The sequence below is a fragment of the Canis lupus genome, chromosome 2, assembly GCF_003254725.2.
Source record: "Canis lupus dingo isolate Sandy chromosome 2, ASM325472v2, whole genome shotgun sequence".
Classification (NCBI taxonomy): domain Eukaryota; kingdom Metazoa; phylum Chordata; class Mammalia; order Carnivora; family Canidae; genus Canis; species Canis lupus.
In genome coordinates this window covers 73,777,337-73,802,269 of record NC_064244.1, presented here as the reverse complement: position 1 = coordinate 73,802,269, position 24,933 = coordinate 73,777,337, and the positions used below count along the sequence as shown (strand labels likewise).

The 24,933-nt window shown below is 42.4% G+C and overlaps 1 protein-coding gene across 9 annotated transcripts in view; it reads right to left on the bottom strand.

Moving 5' to 3' along the window:
• The window catches only part of STPG1 (sperm tail PG-rich repeat containing 1), a 50,993-nt gene that overhangs the window by 18,585 nt on the left and 7,475 nt on the right, over positions 1-24,933 (bottom strand). For 8 of the 9 annotated variants that reach the window (XM_025447674.3, XM_025447668.3, XM_025447665.3 and 5 more), the window contains 3 exons: positions 18,216-18,334; positions 7,731-7,832; positions 3,231-3,401 (listed from right to left, as the gene is read on the bottom strand). In XM_025447674.3, the coding sequence (XP_025303459.1) occupies positions 3,231-3,401; positions 7,731-7,733 (174 nt within the window). In that variant the 5' untranslated portion in view covers positions 7,734-7,832; positions 18,216-18,334. The remainder of the gene's footprint in view (positions 1-3,230; positions 3,402-7,730; positions 7,833-18,215; positions 18,335-24,933) is intronic. The other variant, XM_025447671.3, reaches the window with a different exon arrangement.

Here is a 24,933-nt window from a genome sequence, read left to right as displayed (position 1 = left end):
CAGAGGGACAGGAGCCAGGTTGCCGGAGAGGAAGTAATAACACAGTATGGGGAAAAAGGATTCAAATAGAGAGGTGGGGGATCGAGGTAAGCAAAGGCAAAAGAAAGGCCCTGATTGACCTCGCCTGCAGTGTGGCTAACAGGATTATCACATTTCTGCTTCTTGCCAGTTGACTCAACCATTGTTCTCTAGGTCTGAAAAAAGCCTCTTGTAGACAAAACACGATTTCAGCCTTATTCCTCATCCAGACAGAAAAACAACTGAAGGAGGGAGCATTTGTGTATACTTCGAGTGCATGTCACTGGAAGATTTCACCATTAGACGAGGAAAACAGTCAGCTAGCTCCACTGGCAGGTTGAAAAAAAAAATGAAGCAGGTTTACTGTATCATGATGGGAAAAAAAAATCCAAGATATAGTTGAGTAGAAAATGCACATATACTGCAGATAGTGTAATCCTAATGCTGAAGGTAGGGATGGGGGGAAGAAGAGACTGAAAGAAACTGCACCTGTTTTTGATGGTGGGTTGCTTTAGAGGGCAGAATTATAAGAGAATTCTATTTTTCTGGTTCATCAGCCTCTAAAATGCGTGGATATATTTTATGAAGAGCATGAATTATTTTCACAGTCACATGAAAACAATAACCCACAAAAACCATGCACTTAAAATGGATGCATTGGCAGAAGGTCTGAGCTCTGACTTGGGAAATGGTCTTTTCTAGTTTAACAACCACATACCTCGGGGGATAGTTCCTTCAATGTCATAAGCATTTATTGCCAGGATCTGTGTGGGACACTGGAGATACATACGATGCCAGGTGGAGACACCCAGAGGAGGTTGGGGAAGCAGATGCATGAAACACTAACTACCTCTCTCAGGAATAGCAAGGGTGCAGCGGCCAAGGACCATCATTATCAGTTTCTTGGACCAGGCCTTGACCTTTCTCCTGTTAGCATAACAGCTTCCGAACTAGTTTTTCAAAAGCTACTCTACCCACACTGTGGTCCATTCTGCTTATGACTGCTGGAGAGGGCTTGTTGAAAAAGTACATCAGATGATGTCATCCTTCTCAAAGGCTTCCCAGAGAGAACCAAATTAAAGATCCCTCCCAGGGCTTTTAGGGTCCTGAATGAACTGCCCCCTGCCTACCCATCTGGTTTCCCCTTATCCCCTTTCCTCCTAGCTAATGCTACTCCAGCTACCTCCTTGTAGTTCCCCAGGGCTCAAGCTGCTTGCTGTCCCAGGACCTTTGCACCTGCTATTCCCTCAACTCTGGCTCTTCCTTCAATTCTTGGGTCTCAGCCTCAGAGCCTTCTCTGACCACCCAATCTAAAGTACACAATGCTGTCAACCCCCACATATTCTATCTCTCAGGCTCCAACTATTTGTCTGCCTCAAAGCTGGCCATAGTTTGTAATGATTTTGCTTGCCTGTTTACCAGTTTTGTCTTGAGTTCCCTACCAGAATCTAAGCTATATCACTGGTCTAGGACAGAGTAACCACAGGATCCACGAAGGGAGATCCAGCAGGGCTGGAACATGATGAGTGATCACTTTCCAGCTGTCTATCTCAGCCATCCACCTGTGCTCACTGATATGCAAATAGTCCCTTTGAGTGGGGTAAATTAGGGCAAATCCCTTCCCTTCCCTGAGCTCAGCTTCCTCTTCTGTGAATTGAAAAAAAAGATAACCCACTTCCGTGGACTCTTGTGAATATTAAATACAGTATTGAATACATAATGCTTAGAAAAGCACAGAGGCCTTGAAAACTACTTATCATCATCATCATCATCATCATCACCATCATCACCATCATCATTATTTTCAGACGCTGGTTATCCCAGGCATAGACTATCTAGAGCTGTGCTCTCTAATATAGCAGCCATTGACTATCAAGCACTGGAAACACGGCTGGTCCAAATCAGGATGTGCTGAAAGTATAAAATACACACTGGATTGTAAAGATAGATGGAAAGAATGTAAAACATTAATTTATTTGTATACTGATTAGATATTGAAATAATATTTTGAATATATTGGGTTAAGTAGAATATATTCTTAAAATTGATTTTATCTGTTCCTTTTTACTTTCAAACGTGGCTACTGGGAAAATTTATTCATTTATTTATTTTATTTATTTATTAAAAATATTCCTACTGGGAAAATTTTAATGATGTATGTGCTCCAATATATTTCTGTTGGACTGTGCTGGCCTAGCAGGTAGGTATATCGCTTTGAGCACATTATAATTGATTGGATCAATCTCAGGCAGGGTCTTTATAGTCAGAAAAACAACTATTACTTATAAGTATTATAAAAGAAAAAGGAAATTAAAAATGATGTACTCTAAGACCAAAATATTGTCATATGTCATAATAATATAAATACCTTCCATACAATTCATTTCTTATGTATTTTAGAGTATTTCCACATTTGTTGCCTCATTTGCTTTTTATAATAACCCTAGAGGGCGAGTATAATTGATTCCATTTTACAATTGAGGCTCAAGAGGTAACGTGATTTCCCCAAAGACATTTGGTGTCTCCACTGATGGCGGAATCCTTGTGCGTCAGGGGCTGGGCTAAGAACTCAGCTTGGATGACTTAATTTAACATCTGCATTAATACTATGAAGTGGACACGTTTCCCCATTTTGCAGATCAATAACCTGAGTCCTGAAAGCTAAAGGGACTTGCCCAGAGCCACGCAGTTACAAAGAGGCAGAGTCAACATTTCAATCCAACTCCATCTCTCAACCATTAATCATACTGTTCTCCCTCCATGACTACAGAGTGATTGTAACTGGCGGAGCATTATGTTAAAAAAACAATTTCCAATATGGAAATATGGAAATTTACTTTCCCTATAAGACCTAAAAGTAAATGGATGGTGACTGTAAATAAAGTGGGAAATAATATACTTATTATGGATAAGAAAACTGTCCCAGAAAAGTCTTGTGATAGGAGTGATTATAGTGAGGATTTTCCAGGGTGTGGTCTTCCCACTGCTTCCCACTGACCTCCGTGTTGCTCACATTTTTCTCTGGGTTCTGCAAATTCTCCATAAAGCCATGCACAGCCTCATGTACCCACTAGGCAGTCAACCAGTGTTAACTGGTTTATCAGTTGAATTAAAATGCTATTTCCCAAAGCATTCCCCCCAACCCCACCTTCATTTATTTTAGTAAAGCATTTATTCAATATGTATTTGAGAAGCATATGCAACATTCTTACATTGTAATGGTTTGGTGCAGGAGTTTCAAATTTGAGGACTTTTGCAAAGCTTGGCAACTGGAACATGCTGGAACAGGAATTACTGAAGTCTTTCTTCGAGACAAAACGTGATGGGATAGTGTATGTGTTCGCTGCAGGGGATTTAGAAATGATGGTGTCCAGTCGGGCACACTGCAAGGACAAAGCCAAAGGAATCAATGCTCTCCCATAGTCCCTTGGCTCTACAGGACAGATGTCAAAGGGATAGTGTCCAGCCCCAGGTCTAAAAGGCATTTTGCAAAAGCTGAAACTCTAGCAGGTAACAATGATAAACTGACCTCAGGCTTTGAGGATTTGCTCTTTGAGAATGCAAGTTCTGACCCTGTTTTAACTTCTGTAAACTAACTCAAATTATTCATCTTACATTTGGGACTTGGCAAAAATAATTTTGCCATAAATGCATTGCCACCCAATCCCGTTTAAGGCCACTTACACTTGACTCATCAGCTGTTGGGTAATTTATACGATGGGAAGCTTTAGACTTTCTTCCTGCAGCCAAGGCTTTCCTTCTGAGTAAAACCTCATGTCTTGTTTCTAAGATTAAGTAATCTGAATTGCTTAAATAATAGGTTTGCTTCTAATGTCTTAAAGGCACAAGGGTCGATGGGACTTGCCGTCCACACATGCCTCCTACCTTCCACCTAATTGCTCATTTCTTTTTTTTTTTAAGATTTATTTGAGAGAGAAAGCATAAGCAGGGGGAGGGGCAGAGGAAGAGGAAGAGGCAGACCCCCCCACTGAGCAGGGGCTCGATTGCAGGACCCTAAGATCATAACCTAAACTGAAGGCAGATGCTTAACTGACTGAGTCACCAGGTGCCCCCTAATTGCTGATTTCACAGAACCCTACAGTATTTTTGTTTCAGTAAAACCAATCTTACTCCTTCCAGGAAGCCATAATAAATTATTTTCAGGTTAAAAAAAAAAAAAAACACAACACCAGAATCAATGTTTGCCAAATGAAAATGGGCAAAAGCCATAGAAACTAAGTGATAACATCACTTTACACTAGGACAGTATGGCAAGTATTGGAGTCTGATAAAGCAAACAAACAAAAAATTCTTATTATTTTATGGTTAAAAGCTTGAGAACATCGTCCCAGGTGTCCTCAGCTGGATAGGGGTCAATTGCTAAACAAGCACAGAAAGTGGGCGAGGCTATGGGAAGGCATTAGCTCTCACCCCCACCAGCTCCTCACCCTGCACTCGGTGGCAGTGGTTCTCACTATTTGGACCACGGATGGCATACGGGTGGATGTGCTCCCAGGGGCCAAAGTGTTCTCATCCAGAGTCTCAGCTGTTCAGAGTCTAACCCAGGATCAAGTTCCAAGTCGGCCTTCTCCCAGTTGTCAGGATTCACTGATGTTCCCAGAAGTAAGGTCACCCCTGCCCTGTATGTTCTTTGCCTTTGCATTTGGGGCAATAGTTAACTGAGTCCTTTCCATGGATTGTGGCACTTAATCCTCATAAAAAACCTGGGGAGTGGATATGATGATTATCCCCACTTTCTGGATGAGGACACTGGACCTTGTCTGCTAGTTGAGGGTGGAACCAACATTATTATCCAGGCAGTCTGCCCCCACTATATGATATAAATTAGATATCCATTTTAAAGAGGAAAAGTCAAAAGGAATAAACATGTTTTCATTTACAAGATGAGCAGCTGATAAATGACTCTGGGATGTTCTAGTTCAAGGAGAATCACTACCCTCTCTCTCTCTCTGCTGTCCAATGGGATAGGCACATCTTTCCTTTTCACTTCCATAGAAGGAGGCTGGTAAGGTGAAACCATCCCTGGTGGTACCATTTGTAGCATGTCTATCTTGACTCACCCAACAGATGAGGCAAGCACGTTTTTCTAAAGCACTATATCCCAAAGTGTTTCTTGGCATACCAGTTCTATAAACTAGTGTTGGTGGTGGCAGAAGCAGGGAGAGAGTTCCAAAGCCAAATAAACTTGAGAAGCCTCATAGCGTGTTCCCACTTTGAAGATTCATAATACACACCATCATATTAAGTACCCTGAGAAATCCTACAATAAACAAGCCTAACTTGACATAACCAGACTTTTCTGAAACTTACTAAATCATAGAATCTCTTTGGCCTAGAATACCTAATAACACACTTTTGGGGGAAAAAACCTGCTTTAATTGTTCATTGGAGGCAAAGTTTCATAAAGCATTGTAATAGAATTTGTCTCAGAATACTGATGAACAAAAAAACACTCACTCATGCAACCTTCCCCACCCCTTGACTTTCTTTTAATTGCCGGGCCTGTAGGCTCCAATCTGGCCGCAATGCTGGCATTCGTGAACCTCTTTCCAGCACCTACTAATTTTTCCAGAACCACTCCTGCCACCATGCAAATAGAGAAAGGCCATGAAAGTCTCCTCCCACTTGCCTCATTTAACCTCCTGTCAGCCTCATGAATAATCCTGGAGCAAAGATTTAGAATACATTAATGAAGCTCTTTAAATTATTTGGACTTAGCAAGATGACAGATCCACTACAAAGGTTGGGTGTAGTGGTGACAACAGTCATCAGGAAGTTTCTAGAATTTATAGATCCACAGAGTTTTCTGGTCAGCCTCATCTACAATCACACTCCTCCTGGCTATACCAGTGTCAGGCAGATCTTTCTCTGATGAGGGTTACTTTTCATACACTCAGAGTCCTCAGATCCAGAAATGGAGGAAGTGCCACATGTGAAAGTCACCAAGGGTTGGGGGGGGGGGGGGGAAAGGCATGAAATTCACATCGGTGTGGAAAAGAAGTAGGGAAGATGTGGGGTCTCCTAACTGATCTCCTTTGGCCACCGCAGGCTGGTTATAAGAACCTAAGTGTCTGTAAATATAAATTCCATCCATCAAAGCAGGGAGGGGAAGTCTGCACAACTTAATGTCTGCTTTCTTTTGGGTTTGGTCTGAATTTTTTTTAAAGACCTGACAGGCTTGATTAGATTCTGTAATACTCGGACCTTCCCTTGGGCCTCTTCTCCTCCAGACGGCCCAGCCTCGTCGTTTGGAAAGTTACTGCCCGCAAAGCCTAGTAGGGAGTTGATTGTGTGATCTAATTTTGTCCCTTCTTTGGCACCAAGCAGGAATGGGCAGTGCCACTCACTGTATGGCAGAGAATTTCTCAGAGAGAGAACCTAGGAGTTGCAGGAGGTCTTGTTTGTGACTCAGGTGGTAACACTCATAATATTTAACATGTTTACAATACTCTGCAGTTTCAAAGGGCATTTCACTCATTGCCCAGAGCCTCCAGGGAGTCTCCACTTTTATGAGGTAGCTGGGACACAGAAGGGTGACGTGCTTGAGGTCACATCAAGAATCCTCAGCTGAGTCAGGCTCAGGTCTTAAGTCTTGTCTCCTGTGCCAAGACTTGTGAGATGGCACTTCTGTTGCTGATTGCTTTCAGGTCTCTTTATGTGCAGGGCTTGGGGCAGAAAAAGAGGCAGAGGCATGGTTGTTCTGTGAGCTCACTAAGGGCATGTGTGACGTCCACGTCTCTGCTGAGACTAGAGCTAGCTCCAAAGTCAGCTCTGCCAAAGTCAAATTCCAGTAAGCGGCTGCATTCAGTGTGTCTTAAATGGGCCCTTTGTGTGGCGTTTTGTTTTGTTTTGAAATCAGTTCCAATGTCAGGCATTATAGTACATCTTTGCAAGAGATTATTATAATTTTTATAATTTTTAAAGAGACAGATGGCATATGTGTTTTGTTGCTGCTAGTTTGTGTTTGCTTTCTTTTTCACTTTCCTACCTCAGCTAGTTTTACCCCAGTTTGATCCCTTTCCCCTTTCTGTATCTCTTCTTCTGGTCAATTTATAAATACTCAAATTAAGAACAAGAACAACAACAACAAATCCTTGCCCAAGTCTGGCCAGGGACATTGGCATTTCTTTTTTTTTTTTTTTTTTTTTTTTTTTTTTTTTTTGACATTGGCATTTCATATAGCTCCTTGATTCTTAGAGCCATTCACAAAGATAAAGACCAATCTCTTACAAGAATGGAAGTAGAGAGGGGAGGAAGATCACTACATTTCAGCCTGTTGCCTGCTCTCATTTTGCTCCCAGCAGATTTCTCAATAATTTGAATAACCCAATTTAGACCAAGCAGTATAAAACATCATATTAAGGCGAGATCTTTTTCCTAGTGCCTCAAAATCTCAGGAAAACATCTGCTTAGCCCACTTCATGATGACAAAATTGACAAGGATGATCAGGTCCTATATATTCCTTCCCCCCCTCTTCCCACACTGGTGGAGGTAGCAGTGGTGGGGGAGGGGCATGACTTAAAAGACCCAGGCTCTAATTTACCTGCATGACACCTGAGGCAGTAGTTATTCTCCTAATTAGAACCATGGCCTTTGGAGAGAAGGGACCAGATGTCCAATGCATGTTTATGCAACGAACAAAGGAAATTACTGATCCGCTAGTGGCCTTACTCAAGGAAGGGGTTCTCACCATAGAGGGAAAAGTGCATGTCCCTTTCTTAGACAATGAGACATTGTTGAACACTGGAGATTGGTGAATGACGTCATAGAACCCGGGACCTGGGATACCATCCTGGAAGGAAGAGAACAGGGTGTCATTTCCACTGTGCTTTTTGGCAAGTCTTATATCCATTAACACTAAGCCTCACTGTAATCCTCTGGGATAGGCACCACCACCACTTCACGGGTGATAGCCTGGCTCCACCATTTCCTAACCTGCCCACTCACTGTCTCAGTTACCAAGTGCTAGGGTTGGAATTCCAGCCTGGGTCTGGGTCCCCCAAAGCCCTGGCTCTCTCCACCAGGCCGCCCTGCATTCGAGAAGAATGCTGTTGTTTTTTTCATGCCATTAGAGAAACAAGCATAAGATGGGATCCTCGGTGTGGTTGATATGCAAGTCAGTGTGTGCTGAATGGGGAAGCCAAACCCAAGGGGAGGGAATGATGACCGATTTCACGTTAGCCGCACCCACCTGACTCAGCTTCCTCCTCAACCTCTCAGAAGAGAAATCAGGGAGTGTTTCTGTTTATAAAGCAAAATGAAACAAAAACAATCTTCATCCCAAACAAGACCATTTCTAATTCTCAAACAAAGAGAGGCAGGCTCGTGAGGCTCACATGCTAAATGATGCAGGTATGATAGAGAGGAATAAACAGAAGCTTGGTTTCTAAGCCCATTTCTGCTTTTGCAGTTAATTGAGCTTTCATCTCATTTCCCAGGCTAGCTACCAGGGGGAGAGTATATGTTGACAGATGTTGGCCAAGCAAGTGGCATGAAATGATAAGGATGTTCTACTGTCTGGAGAGTACTGGTTGCCTACTTGATGCCAGGAGCTTTTCAAAGGTTGCTTCATTTTGGGGGCACCTGGTGGCTCAGTCAGTCAAGCCTCTACCTTCAGCTCAGGTCATGATCCCAGAGTCCTGGGATGGAGTCCCACATTGGGCTACCTCCTCAGTGGGGAGCCTGCTTCTCTCACTCCTCTCCACTTGTGCTCTCTCACTATCTCTCTCTCTCTAATAAATACATATAATCTAAAAAAATTAAAAATTAAAAATTAAAAAAAATTTAAAAATACATATAATCTCAAAAAAAAAAGATTGCTTCATTTAATCCTTCAACAAAAAAGGAGTTATAATTCCCATTTTACAGATGGAGACACAGAGGCAAGTGGAGATGAATTTGCCCAATATCCCACTGCTACAAGTGGCAGTCCCTGAATTCAGTGCTAAGGACATGATGAACACAAACTCTTTGCAGTGGGAGGTGTTATCAAGTCCATTTTAAGGAAAGTAAGGCCCAGAAACATTTGGTCCACATGTAGTAAATGGCAGAGGCTAGATTTTAATCCAGGCAGCCCGATTGCAGAGCTTGCTGTCTCAACCTCTGCCACCCAGGCTCATCCTGGCTCCACCATCCCTACCACCTTCCTTAAGGTAGAAAGAAAGCTTAAGGTGCTACCAGGGCCTTCCAGGACTTTCCAGTCTGGCCTGAGCAGTGTGTGATTATGGTTTAATGTATAAGAATGGGCCATCAGTGAGATTAACAGGTTCTTCTGTGCTGAATTTTATTTTATTTTAAAGATTTTATTTACTCACAACAGACACATACAGAGAGGCAGAGACACAGGCGGAGGGAGAAGCAGGCTCTTTGCAGGGAGCCGGATATGGTACTCGATCCCCAGGACCCCAGGATCATGCCCTGAGCCAAAGGCAGATGCTTAACCACTGAACCACCCAGGTGTCCCTGTGCTGAATTTTAAATGCAGTGTAATCCTTTAAGCATTGCTCGAAGCAGGTAGATACAGGGACGCTGATTCCCACTTTGTAGGTGGTGATGATTTGGGGTGCGCAGAGTGCGGGGGCTGATCACCAGGGAGAGTGGGGCAGGCCATGAGACATGCAATAGAAGCAGGTGCACCAGCACCCTAGGCCAAGTTCAGAAGAAATCTGGCACGAGGGAGCAGATTCAAGGAGCTACAGAAAAACAAGGAAGAGATTTTTCTAGGCGGCTGTTTGTGGGCTTAGCATTTATTTATTGAGTAGCTGCTCACTGTGTGCCAGGCACTGTTCTGAGTACTTTACATGCAGTAACTCATTTAGTCCCCATTTTATTTTAAAGATTTTATTTATTTATTTATTTGAGAGAGAGCAGAGCGAGTGAGAGAGAGAGCACTAGTGGGGGTGAGGGACAGAGGGAGAGGGAGAAGCAGACACCCCACAGAGCAGAGAGCCTGATGCAGGATTTGATCCTAGGACCCTGAAATCGTGCCCTGAGCCGAAGGCAGACACCTGACAGCTGAGCCACCCAGGCATCCCTAATCTCCATTTTAAAGATGGGAAGAGATAAGTCCCAAGGTCACATGGCTAGAAACTATCAGAGCCAGAATTTGAACCCAGGTGGTCTTAGTACAAAATCTACTTTTTTTTTTAATCGAGGTGCGATGGACACATAACATTATATTAGTTTTGTGTATATGGCATAACGGTTCAATATTTGTACACACTGGAAAGTGATTGCCACAGTCAGTCCAGTTAGCATCTATCACCATACACAGTTACAGAATTTTTGTCTTGTGATGAGAACTTTTAAGATCTAGCCTAGTTCTTTTAAGAACTTTTAAGATCTCTCTTAGCAACTCCCAAAATGCAATACAGTATTGCTAACTGTAGTCACCATGCTGTACGTTACATCCCCATGACATTTATAACTAGACGTTTGTACCTTTTGACTCCCTTCACCCATTTTGCCCACCCCAATACACGTACAGAGTCTACTCTTACCTACTAAACCAAACTGATTTTCAAATGAGAATGTATAGGATAAAAGAAAAAAAATCCCACTGAGTTTTGAATCAGAAAATTTTAGTCTTAATGCTGCTAAGAGCTAAATGACTTTGAGCAAGTTACATGGCTGGGCCTCAGTTTCCTCATTTGTAAATCAAAGCGGATTCAATGACTTTGGGTGTCTCTTAGCTTCAAGAGCCCCTAAGTCAAAGAGCTGAAGCAGGACATGTAACTCTTCCAGGTTTAAATAGTGAAAAAGGAAGACACGCACCTCCAGCTTCCAGTTTACGCCACACTCAATACTTGCCATCATCAGTTCACACAAACTTTCCCAGCACCTACCTGTGTCTGAGGAGCTAGAAATGCCTGATAAAATACAAGACGTGCAAGGCTGGTCCCTCCTACTCTGCCAGTTAAATTTGAACTTCAGATAAACAGCGAAAAGCTATTTTAGTGTAAGTATATCCCATGCAATATTTGGGATATACTTATACTAAAATAGTTGATATTTATCTGAAATTCTACATTAACTAGAAATCTTGTGTTTTTATTTGCTAACTCTGGCAACCCCACCGGACCTTGATCATGTTTTACTTCTGCTATGTTGCAAACTGGTTCGAGTCCAGGCCAAATATGAAGAGAGCTGTCGCCTCTTAGGCTGGAGGGAGAGAGGACTGTCTGTTCGCTCTTAAGGATATTTCTGAAAAGAGGCAGCACTATGCTGGAGTCGGCCCATGGCAGCTTGAGAGGGTGACTGTTAGAATGTCAGAGATTTTGCTGGTGGTAGATTGAAAGCAAGGTGGGAGTATTTACACCACAGAAATTGGCAAATGCTGTAAATCAGAACTTTCCTTTGTGGAGAGGAGAGCTGGTTTACCAGCGCGCCACTGCCTTCCCATGACACGCAGGTAGGTTTTTAAGCTCTTCAGAGGGAGACTTCCAACTGCAGAGCCTTCAGGCTTTCTCCTGCAACTGGTGAATGGCTGGCTGGGAGGGCAATAAAAATCCAGAACTTTCACTTCTGGGTAACAGTTCATACGACTTTTTGTGACTTGGGTGAGTTTAGACCTCTCAGGGTGGATCCCAGGAGTAAGAATTCAAGTGATTGCAACTGGAGTGAACTTAGCTGCAAAATCAAGTTTTCTTAGGCAAGACCACCCCAGAAGGCAAAAACGAAATAAACAGACAAAGCAAAAATGGGTGTAGTGAGGGAGAAGGGAAGAGAACTATTTAACTGAGGTCTGCTGACTGCCTGCCCAGTGCCAAGAGGACCATGTGGATCCCATACTGTTGTCTCCCAGGCCTTCCCACAGTGTGAGGATTGAGTGGGTTTGATTCACGATTCCTGCAGAAGGGTGAGAGCAGCGCCGGTGTGTGGCCACTACTCTTGGCATTGCCCACGACAGCTGCGATGGAGCCAAACCTTCCCATGGGGGTAAAAGACCTTGAGAGAGTGGGAGTGACCATGGGAGGACGAGTTGATGTGCTCCCACCCCTTGACCCAACACATATCTAGGTGACATTTGGTTGAAATGCACTTTGAGAGCCCTTTGGAAGGATTAGAGTCCCAAGTGGCAGCCTCTGCAGGTACCACGGGTGGGACAAAGATCTATGTTCACTCGACCTTGGGATAGGTTAGACAGGCAATGAGGCAGTGGCAACAGGGAGCAGGGCATGTACCTCCTCACCCCAGATATGTCCATAGGTTATAGGAAGTGTTACCCATATACTCCAGGTTACTCTGGGAAGTAACCTGGAGCCATTTATAGAGCCTGAAGGTTCTAGCCCTGATTTCAGAAATTCTGTTCAATTAATACTTTCAAATCAGTGGTTTGTTGATCCATTTCTTGGCTTGGGAAACGTAGTCTCTGTTGGATCATTGGCCAAAGACCACACTAGAGCTGCCTTTTGACTCTTCAAAGATATTTCAACTTGCTTCGGTCTATTTTGGGGCTGGCAAGTTGGCTTTGCTCGGGAGCACACAGAATGAATGAAAATCAGGGGTCTGCTGAAGGGCTTAGAAGTATCTAACAGGAAGAGGACGTGCCTGAGGTGGAAGCAGACCCTTGTGCTATGGCTAACCCACTGGTTTTACCACACAGGGATTTAGGGCTCTTGAGGGAACGATTTCTTTTGTACAAATGCCTCTAGTTTTAGGGGCTTGGGACAATGAGTCCATCCATCTTGTTGACTTCGTTGAAACCAGAAAGCTTTCCCTCAGGTTGACGTGGCCAAAGTGATGAGGACAGCACTGACTGCACGGTGGGAGAGCTGGCATCTGTCCCCAGGGCACATCCCCTTACTGGATCTCCTGCCCCTCATCTGTGAACCTGCAAGGAGGTGTGTGGGGTGGCTGTCAGGATCTGTGGTTTTCAGACCTCATCTCAGGCATCCACCAGGGAGCCAGGGAGAGGGGGCCGGAGTTGGCAGCACTGTTGAGCACCAGTGTTGCCTCTACCTGGCCTAGCAGTGGGCTTCACTGTGAGACACCATCACAGAAAGGGTCCTTCTGCTGACTCTGGGGATGCAGGGCCACTGAGGCCCTTCTGGTTCAAACTATCTCAGACTCAGATTTGTTCCTTGTAAGACGCCCTTCCCCCTCCCTGCTTTCTCTCCCCACCTACCTCACCCCACATATATTTCTGTCTGGCCTCAAAGTTCCCACACCTCTGATCACAGCTGAAAAGGGAGGGAGCATCCTTCATGCAGGGAAACACCACATTTTTGTTCAGAATGGGGGAGGACATCAGAAAGGAAAGTTCTCTGGGAGCCCTAAGGAACAAGCAGGAGAATGGGATGCAGTCTCTTGAGGAGATTGTTTCTGAGTCACTCAGGTAAGTGTGAGGAAGCCAGCGCAGTGAGGACACTGGTCGCCAGCCAGATTAGAATGGGCCCAAGGTCTTTGGCCACAGCTGACCTGGCAGGCTGGGTTACAAACATAGACAAGAGAAGTCAAGCCCTCGTTTTTGAAGCACCGGTTATTGAGGGTATTGCCCCCGAGAGCACCCCTGCTCCTCTTTTTTAAGACCCCTCCTCTTGCTCAAATCTGGTGTCAGCTTATTAGCAGCCCCTTGAAATCCCCCAACTGGAATATTGGCAAAAACTCAACAAACACATATGGCAAGCTCCTGCGGACCAGAGCCTGTGCTAAGGTGTGAAGACACAGCACAACCTGTTAGCTCACACGTTCTAGGAGTGGGATGGACGTGCACGACGGATGGGGTGTGTTACGTGACTCAATGAATGTTCAGACTAGAGTGGGGCTCATTTGCTCTGTGCACTTTTGAGGGGTGCTAGGGTGAGGAAAGCACACCAATGACCCCAGGACTTCCCAACGTACACACCTACTACCATCAGGCCAAGCAGAAGGTGGCCAGGGGCACAGGAGCAGCTGTCAGAGCACAGAGGAGGTGTCATTGCTTCCGTCCCTAGGAGACACAGGGAACAGTGTCTGGGAACCAGGAGCCCATCCTTGCTCTTGCCTGACCCTGGCTGTGCAAGTTACTCAATCCTCTTTGTGTCTCAGGGTCATTATGTAGAAATCAGGGATAATGATAAGACTCACTTCACAGGGTTATTATGGGGATTAAATGAGTTAATAAATGCAAAAGTCTTCGAGGGGTGCCTGGCATGTGGTCAGTGCCAGCCAAGAGTTTGTTATTTCTAGGAACATATACTACAGTCTCCTTAGGGAGGTGTGCCAGTGATGATATGGAGAAATCAGGCTTCCAGGGCAGAAAGGTCAGGCAGGGCCCTACTATGGTTCAAACATGCAGCTGAGTGTACACTTGGGGTAATTATCCCCTTGAACATGGCAGTCCCTGCAGACTGAACTTCCTTTCACTTAAATATCCTGGACATGTAAAATATCCCTGGTCCAGTGCCTTGCCAAGTTAATAAGTGAAATATTATTAACTTTATACAAGTTCACCACAAATTAAACACAGGCCTATATACCATGTGGGAGGGTGGACTTACTGTTGGGCCCGACATATAAATGTCACATGTGTTTTTAAATTGCACCCATCTAGAAGATACAGTGCCCACACGCTACCAGCATTCATTCATATAAGTCTGGAAGGGATAAGTCAGGTTTAGAATCACGGAACAGTCATCCCCAGCAAGGGCCTACCTGTTATAACATCCTTGCTCTTAAAATGATGCGAAGATATTGTTAGCATTACACAGCTTGGAAAGCAGTGGCCACCGTCCAGAGGGAGATGGGAAAGAGGGAGGGGGAGGAAGAAAATGTCCATCGGGCTCCTGGGCTACATTCTGTCCCGGATTAGGCATGTCTCCTCATGCACACAGAGTCACCCACACATCTGGAAATAATCATAAAATGTGCAGGGAAGCAGACTTCATTTCTAGCAGCACCAACTGCCAGTCCTGACACCAAGTTCTACGAAGGATTCCCTGTACCCAGGACTCAGATCCATACAGGGCATGCGAGCTGGGCAATGTTTCCCCACAAGGTTGGACTGATAAGGTAAGCGCACATTGCACAAGACACCGATGCTCTGTGTTAAAGATGTGCTAAATGGGTCACAGAACTATTGTGCGGATACAACCAAGTTATGAGATCAGGCTCAGGGTGTGGATGATTAATGTTCTAAGAAGGGTGGTGAAACACCAGAGTTTTAAAATCTGTTTTTAATTTGCATTGCCTCACTAAATTATTGGGTGATGTTAAACAAGATCTTTAACTTCTCCGTGTCCGTTTCCTTCAAGAAAAATGAGAATAATGAGCACGGGACAAGAAAGTTTTCCCTCTCTCTCTCTCTCTTTTCATAGCTTGACGAACCTAAAAAATGATACAGCCCAAATTTTTCTGATGTTTCAGATGAGGAAGCTGAAGTTCTGAAAAGCCAAGAGACAAGGGATCCCTGAGTGGCTCAGCGGTTTAGTGCTGCCTTCAGCCCAGGGCCTGATCCTGGAGTCCTGGGATCGAGTCCCACATCGGGCTCCCTGCATGGAGCCTGCTTCTCCCTCTGCCTGTGTCTCTGCCTCTCTCTGTGTCTCTCATGAATAAATAAATAAAATCTTAAAAAAAAAAAAAGCCAAGGGACTAGTCTAAGGATGCACAGCTCTTCAACAGGGCAGAGCACAGGGACCTGATTTACAGATCCCATGCTCTTGCCACAAAATTCCATCCTTCTTTACAGAAGACTTTCAAATGCTTAGTTGAAAGTTTCCACGTTGTTAAACCAACGCTGACTACATGTGGAAAGTGCGAATCGAACTTCTGAATGATTTCTTTTCTGTATTTGATGCTGCCTGTAGCTTTGGCTGTCTGCCACCTTGGTTCCTTCAGCAGAAACTTTTCTGAAGAGCAATAATAGCTAGAACACTAACTCGAAATGATGTCCTCTTCGGTTTCAGGATTTCAGTCTTCAGAATTAGATCACGTAGAATGGCGCCTACGCACATTGCTTGACATCTTTCCCTCTCTTGAGCTTGGGCTGTTTTGCTAAGGCCTATTCAGAAACGTACCTGCTGACTTTCAGAAATCAAATGTAGGGCTTCGCAGGCCACAAAAGGGGGTGTGGTTGTGTGTGGAAAGAACATGAAGCTTTGGAGTGAGCTAGACTTGGGTTTGAGGTCTAATTCTTTCCACGTTGATTCAGCAAATATTTATGTCGGGCCTCTTATGCGCCAAGCCCTGTGCTATATGACCTTGGGTGGGTCATTTAACTTTCCTAAGCCTCAATTTCCTCTCCTGTTAAATTAAGATAATAAACCCTTCCTTTTTAGCATTGTTCTGAGGATTAGAGATGTGGTCTAAAAGTGACTGCACACAGAGAAGGCATCAGTAAATTGTGGCTGCTATTACTTTTATTGGAGGTTGGACTGCAAGTGTTCTAGAGATGGACACTGGCTTGACAAACGTGACACCAAACCCAAGAGACAGAGGGACAGTTAAAACAGACCCAGAAACTAGAGGAAGAAGAGAGAAAGCTCCTGAGCAAATATCTTATTTATCATCTTTGGGGAAAACCTTCAAGTAATTAAAAATGTGTGTGTGTGCATGCATGCATCTACACACACACTATATTCTTTATTATTTGCTTTCTCAGAATCCTAAAATGTCAGAAGTGAAAGGAACTTAAACATTCTCTCATTCAGCACTCTTGTTTACAAAGCAGGAACAGGCCGAGGGGCAAAGGGGCTTGCTGAGCAACAGCCCTCCCCCCCAAGTCCTGTCTGACTCACTTGCCTTCAGCACCTACATCTCCTCCTTCCCTCTCCACCATCTTGGTAGGTTATGGGATCAAAACCACTTTCAGAATACAGACAAAGATAGCCGAGATGATGACTCCTTCAAAAGGATGTTATTCTAAAGATCTTGGTTAAATGAATAAAGGAAGGAAGATGTTAAAAGACTCTAAGGATGACTGTGAGGTGCTTCAGCCCCCTGCTGGTGAGAGAGAGGAGGTCAGACCCTTGGGCCTTCAGCCAGTAAAAGGCCAAGCTGCTTGAGGATCAGGAGCCAAGCAGAATTTTCCAGATCAAAGAGGAAAAGGGACGCAGAAATATGTGGGGAAGAGGGTAAGGGCGGAGGAAAAACAAGATCAGTAATAAGAAAGGAAGTTAAAGGAACTTTTTTAAAAAGAGGAGGGGGGCCTTCATCACATAGGTCATTTAGAATTTATTTGACTCTTTTTGTTTTTTCCTAGTGTGTTATTTGAAGAAAACCTTATATCTCTTCTCCTGTCAAGAGAAGTGAAACTGGTGGTGGTGGGGGGGGGGGGGGTTGAAAAGGATTTTTACTTTTTACTTCATATACCAGCAATTTTTGAATTTTATATTTTTATAATAAATTTTAAAATACATTTCTTCTTAAAAATAGTTTTTTTGCATTCAAAGTGGCACCCTAAGTCCAGACGCTGTTCTCCCTGGATCTAATACCCTCCCCAACTCACTCTCAGGATTCAGAGCACCCAAGTGGGGAAGAGGCTGTGGCTCCTTGGGTGACACTGTCCTCTACTGGTCCCAGTGATAACTGCACCAGCCCGACTTGTGAGCCTGTCTCCCCGGGGCTCAAAGCCAGACTAAAAGAGCCACTGTGGAAAACTGTGTGGAGGTTCCTCAAACAGTTAAAAATAGACCTGCCCTACGACCCAGCAATTGCACTGTTGGGGATTTACCCCAAAGATACAAATGCAATGAAACGCCGGGACACCTGCACCCCGATGTTTATAGCAGCAATGGCCACGAGAGCCAAACTGTGGAAGGAGCCTCGGTGTCCAACGAAAGATGAATGGATAAAGAAGATGTGGTTTATGTATACAATGGAATATTACTTAGCTATTAGAAATGACAAATACCCACCATTTGCTTCAACGTGGATGGAACTGGAGGGTATTATGCTGAGTGAAGTAAGTCAGTCGGAGAAGGACAAACATTATATGTTCTCATTCATTTGGGGAATATAAATAATAGTGAAAGGGAATATAAGGGAAGGGAGAAGAAATGTGTGGGAAATATCAGAAAGGGAGACAGAACGTAAAGACTGCTAACTCTGGGAAACGAACTAGGGGTGGTGGAAGGGGAGAAGGGCGGGGGGTGGGAGTGAGTGGGTGACGGGCACTGGGGGTTATTCTGTATGTTAGTAAATTGAACACCAATAAAAAATAAATTTAAAAAAAAGAGTCTCTATTCGATGTCATTACCTTTTTATAATAAAATCTCTTGGCTTGACTGTTGAATCCCTTTTTTTCTGATTCTAGAATTGTTGAAGTCTGGCTTTTAAAAGGAATGGAGGATTGTGTTGGATATGCGGCAGTAAAACCTAAACGATAGAAACAAAATAAAAATTAGCATGGAGAATTGACAAATCCAGAAAACAAAGAGCATTTTAAAGTTTTATTTTATTTTGTTTTGTTATTTTTTTCAAGATTTTATTTTTAGGTAATCTCCACACCCAACGCGGGGCTTGAACTCACAACTGCGAGATCAAGAGTCTCAAGCTCCACCAACTGAGCTAGCCAGGAGCCCCTTAAAGTTTTATTTTAAATGGAAAAGAAGAGAAAGTTGTCTTTTGACAGGAGATAAACATGAAACTTACTTTTTAAAAAATATTCTCTTTACTTTCTTTCCCTCTTGGTAATTTATTGGGTATCCCCCCGCCCCCCGTCACTCCCACCTCAACCCTTAAACTAGTGAGACTTGGTCACATCACTGAAGCATATTGTCCCAGGGAAGAGGAGGGATCTGACAGGGAAGACAGTCTTGCCATGCAAAAGGGGACACAAAACCATTCTAGAGCAGCCAGGAAGAGGAGATGGGTGTTCATCCTCAGCCCAGACTCACACCTCAGCAAAGCGCCATAAAATCCAAAGAGGTTAGGGAAATCCCAAACGGGCTTGCTGTCCTGGCACTGTGCAAGACGAGTGTAAATTTACATTTTTGCTTTGTGCAAACCCGGGGTAAAAAGCATAAGGGGATCAGGTAGCAAATCAACTTAAAATTGTAGATGTCTGGGTTGTGATGTATCAATGATATATAAATTCCCTGCTTTCCTCCTCCCCCTCCCTGCATCTGAGAGAAGGCCTCACATGTTGGGATAATTCTTAAGTCTCCACAGGTAGCAACTCTCTGCACAGCAGATGAATCACAAACTCCCACCTGAGAGTGTAATAGAATCTGACTCCATGTCTTGATGTTGGATGCTGACAGCTCTAAAGTCTTAGTCTTTCCTCTTCCCCTCCTGCCCCACATTGGGTAAACAGATGAGAAGCCCTGGAGGCTCTTCTCTTTGGTACCAGAAGATCAAACCATACAATCCTTTTTCCTCACTCCAACCCCACCTCCTAACCACAATAAAACCCCAAGTGTGTCTCCCTTCCCCTCTCTCCAGCCATTCTGGGGCCAGATTAGGAAGCCTCCCCTGCTCCCCCCAGAAAGCCTTATTATGTGAGTAATAAACCTTCTCATATCCTCTTGTTGAGTATGTGGCATCACTGGTCTTGACATTCAAGCCAAATTTTGGGTAGGGGTCCATCCTGCCTCTGCAGGATGTGCACAACATGGAGCCATATCATCTCAACACCCAAGTGGGAACCCTCAAAGAGAAAATGTGTGCAAAAGTTGAAAAAAGAGAGATAAGGGAAAGAAAGGTGGCAGGATATGGGGGTGACATTGCATAGAAACTATCTTTAAGGCCCATTTCTTAGTCTCTGAATTTTTGGAAACACAAAACTGCTTTTCAGACAGGGAAACCCTATGCCAACAGGGACCCCCTCAGGAGGTGCTATTATGAACCAGCTTTACAGACGAGGAAACTGAGGCTTAGTTACTCATCTAAACCACACAGCCCTGAAGTGAAACAGCCAGGGTTTGAACACAGCTGGTCTAATGAGCCCCAGCCCTTAAGCTCCAAGCTGTGCTACTTCTTCCTGAGTCTGACCCAGAGTAGGACCTCCCCAACACAGACCAATGCATGAAATAATGGGGAGGTGGCAATCTTGCCCAATTTGCTCAGATTGAAGATGAAGTCAAAGAAGCAGAATAAATGTTGGGCTAGAAAACATATGAGAGATAAACATATGGTATATTCACTCCTTTCCTCCCTTCTCTTCCCACCCTCATTTAGTAGGTGGATGGCTCTGTATTTTTTCTTTAAGGGGAATGAGAGAGAGCAAATCAGAAAGCATCACATGCAAGTCTTCTTGGCTTTTGTTTCTAAAAATCCATGGAGAAACTGGAAGAGATTGCAGAAAAAACAGCAAAGAAAGGGGGCCTCTGTTTTTGTTTTGTTTTGTTTTGTTTTTTAAGGTAAAAGGAAAGGCATCTCCTTGGGGAAGGAGAAAAGTTTCCTGACTCAAAAGAAGATCAAATACTTTGGCTTCTGGCTGTGGTAGAACAATATGCATGAAAGCAACCCTCTTGAGGAAGACAACCAGAAAAATAAGATTAAAAACAAAACAAAACACAACACAACAACCACTCTGGATAACTGAATTTCCATTTCCAACCAAAGTGGGACTGGATTTGCCCTCCTACCTGTGGAAACAGAAGTTAGACAGGGGCAAAATATATGAAAATATATGAAACTAATGGTTTTCCAGATACTGGACATCAAGCAACAAAAGATGGATCCCTGAGAAATGGGAAGCAAATGGGTCAGCAATAAGATTGCCCCCAGCTTGCTGCCTGGAGAAGTTTCCAAGCCACAGCACAGGAAGGAGGAGACCAGGGGGAGCCTGGCAGTCTTCTTGAGTTGAGGAAATGAATCTGGAAGCCCAGAAAAACCAGGTTTCTAAAGTTCACAAAGCAGAGAACCAGAGAAGAGAGCTACACAGAGAAAGAGCTCTGGAAACTGCACTGGTTTCCTGAGTATTGATCAGTACATGCATGTGACAAAACTACCCAAGGCTGGGCAAAAAAATCAACTGAAAGAAATAAGTTGAACAAAAACACCTGAATATCAGTATAGGCATAACTCCTATTGCCACTCATCAGACAAGAAAGCTTTATAATTCCTAGAACATAGAGTATGCAGAGAGTTTCACCTCACAGACAGCAAAATGCTAGGCTAAATGCTGCCCTGCTTCCAGCTAACAACACTTAACAGCAAGACTTGAAAAAATCCAACTATTTCCAAGTAATTTAACTCCCAGAACAAAGCACAGGACTTTGCAGGACTACAAAAGGACTCTGCACCCAACAAATAAAATGCAAAATATATGGTATCCAATTAAGGATTAATAGGCATGTGAAGAAGAAAAAATGCAATTCATAAAGAGAAGACAAACAATCAAAACCAAAATTAAATTTGTAAAAACCGGCAGCAGGTCTGATTCAGCCAAAGGTCAAAGCAGCCACTCAGAAAACACTACAAAAAAGTTATTCTAAAACACTGCAAAAAGTTACTCCTTCCTTCAAAAAATTTATTTTATTTTTTAATTTATTTTTTACTGGTGTTCAATTTGCCAACATATAGAATAACACCCAGTGTTCATCCCATCAAGTGCCCCCCTCAGTGCCCATCCCCCAGTCACCCCCACCCTCCACCCACCTCCCCCACAAAAAATTTTAGAGTAATCTCTATACCCAATATGAACACACTACCCTGAGATCAAGTGTTGCATGCTCCACCAACTGAGCAAGTCAGGTCCCCCAAGAGTTATTCCTAATAAGTCAACAAACGGAATAAAACAGAAACAAACAAACAAAAATACTCAATGCAAAATATGGCAGAAAAAGTAAATAAGGAACAGATAGGACAAATAGTAAGTAAATCCCAAGATGGTAAACTTAAACCTATGCACCAATATTCATATTAAATTTCAATGTTCAATAAACATCCCAATCAAAAGACAGAGATGGTCAAAATAGTTAAGAGAAAAAGACCTAATTATATGCCTCAAGAAATATACTTTAGGAGTGCCTGGGTTGCTCAGTTGGTTAAGCAGCCAACTCTTGATTTTGGCTCAGGTCATGATATCAGGGTCCTGGGATCGAGCCCTGCATCAGGCTTTGTGCTCAGTGTGCTTGTCCCTCTCCCTCTGCTTGTCCCTCTCCCTCTGTTCCTCCCCCCCATTCGCATTCTCTCTCTCTCTCTAAAATAAATAAAATCTTAAAAATATATATGTATACACTTTAGATATAACTCCAGAAATAGGTTAAAAATAAAAGAATGGGAAAAGATATACTATGTTAACACTACACAGAAGAAACCTAGATATTAATATCGGGCAAAGCAGATTTCAGAGTAAGAAATATTACCTGCAATAAAGAGAGTCATTTTGTAATCATAAAGGGGTCAATTCCTCAAGAGAATATACCAGGCCTAAATGCTTATACACCTAATAACAAGGAACTAAAGATACATGAAGTAAAAACTGATAGTACTACAAGAAGAAATAGAATACTCCACAACTATAATCAGATTTAAAAGTTCTTCCTTCAATAATTTAAATAAGTAGATAGAAGATCAGTAAAAATATATAAGACTTGGGAGCACCTGGCTAGGTCAGTGGGTAAGAGCATGCAACACTTGATCTTGGGGCTGTGAGTTTAAGCCCCAAGTTGGGTGTAGAGATTACTTAAAAATAAAATAAAAAAAAATACATGACTTGAGCAATGCTATTACCTAACTTGACCTAGTTGACATTTATAGAACACTCCACCTATTAATTTTTTATCATCTATCCCAGAAGATTGAAGAGGATAAGACATTACCCAATCCATTCCAGAAGGCCAGCATCACCCTGATACTGAAATCAAAGTCATGGTGGGGGTGGGAGGAACCACTGCAGATCAATAACCCTCATAAAGGCACATGCAGAAATTCTTAGAAAAATTTTAGTAAATTAAATCCAACAATACATAAAGGTAATAAATCATGACCAAGTGGAGTTTATCTCAGTATTGCAAAGCTAGATTAATGTTTGAAAGTCAATGTCATTCACTATATTGACCAACTAAAAAAAAAAAAAAAAAAACCATATGATCATCTCAGTAGATGCAGAATGGAATCATGTAGTATGTATTCATTTTTGTCTGGCTTCTTTCAGCATAATTATTTTGAGATTCATCATGTTGTTGAAGTGTCAATGCTTCACTATATTTTATTTCCATTATATAGAAATGTGACATTGCTGATGGAAATTTGAGTTGTTTCCAGTTTGGGGGTATTGCAAATAAAAGCTGTTATCTACATTCCACTACAAGTCTTCTGAGTCGACATATGTTTTCATTTCTGTTGGGTAAATAGTCAGGAGAGGAATGGCTGGATCAAATGTCTAACTTTGAGAGAAATTGCCAAATTCTTCCCCAAAGTCGTTGTGCCTCTGTCTTCACTATGAGAGTTCCTGGTCCTGCATGTCGTCATCAATAGGGGGCAGTCTTTTTCATTTCAGCCATCCCATGGGCTGTGTAGTGGTATTTCATTGTGGTTTTCATTTGCATTTTGCTAATGACTAATGATGCTGAGCATCTCTTCATATGCTATTTCCCATCTGCATATCTTTTTTTTTTTTTTTTGGTGAAGTATCTGTTGAGTAGATAGAAAAAGTATTTCATAAAATCTAATGTCCTTTTAGGATTAAACAAAAAAAAAAAAAAAAACCCTAGCCAATTAGGAATAGAAACAAATTTCCTTAATCTGATAAAAGCTATCCATGACAAAAGTCCATAGCAAACATGATACTGGATAATGAAATATTAAAAGCTTTCTCCTAAGAGAGATAAACCAGGAGACTGTTGTCACTTTTCTTTAAATTGTCCTGAAGGACTTTAACCAATACAAGAGTCAAGAAAAATAAATGAAAATGTATGGATCAGAAAGGAAGAAATAAAGCTGTCATTATCTCAAATGATAAGATTACACATTGAAAAAGTTAAGAATCTATAGATGACCTATGAGGGGGATTAGCTGAATTTAGTAAGGTCATTAGAATCAAGATCAATATACAAAAGTCAATTCATTTTATTTCTATACCAGAATACAATTAGAAAAGGAAATTAAAATATTACCACTTATAACAGCATAAAAATCAAATACCTAGACAGACATAAAGAAGATACACATGAGCTCTACATAGAGACCTGTAAAACATTCTTGAGAAAAATTTAAGAATATTTAAATAAAAGAGATGCACATGCATGGGAGAACTCAATATTATAGAGATGTAAATTATCCCTAAATTGATTACTGGAATCAATGCAATCTAAATCAAAATGACAGCAAGGATTTTTTTATTTTTAGCACATTAATAAGTTGATTCTAAGAAAAAAGAAAAGACTGAATAAAGTATAGTATAGTATCGCATAGTATAGTATAGTATTTGAGCTGAATAAAGAATCCAGAAGCAGCCCTGCAAATACACAGACACTTGATTTATGACAAAGGCAGAACACCAGAGTAGTAGAAAAAGAATGGCCTTTCAATCAATGGTACTGGGTCACTTGGTTACAGATACTGAAAACACCAAACTTGTGCATTTACCTCATACCATACACAGAAACAATTTCAACTGAATTATAGGTCTAGACACAAAAGGTAAAATAATGCAATTTCTAGAAGAAATTAAATGGGCTAGGTAAATATTTCTCAAATAGGATAGACATACAGAGTAACTAAAATAGAAAGGATTGACAAATTGGTTATAGTAAGACCTTCTGTTGATTAGCACATCATTAAGAGCAGAAAGAAAAGTCACAGACTGAAAGAAGGTATTCACTCTCTCTGTAGCCAACAAACTGACTCATTTCTAGAATGGCTTAAAGAACTCTTAAAAATAAGAAAAATCCAATTTAATAAAACAGGCAAAAAACTTGAACAATCACTCCTCCTAAGAGAATATTCTAAAGGTCAACCAACATGTGAAAAATTGCTCAATCTCATTGATCAAAGAGTAATACAAATTAAAACTCTTTTGTGCA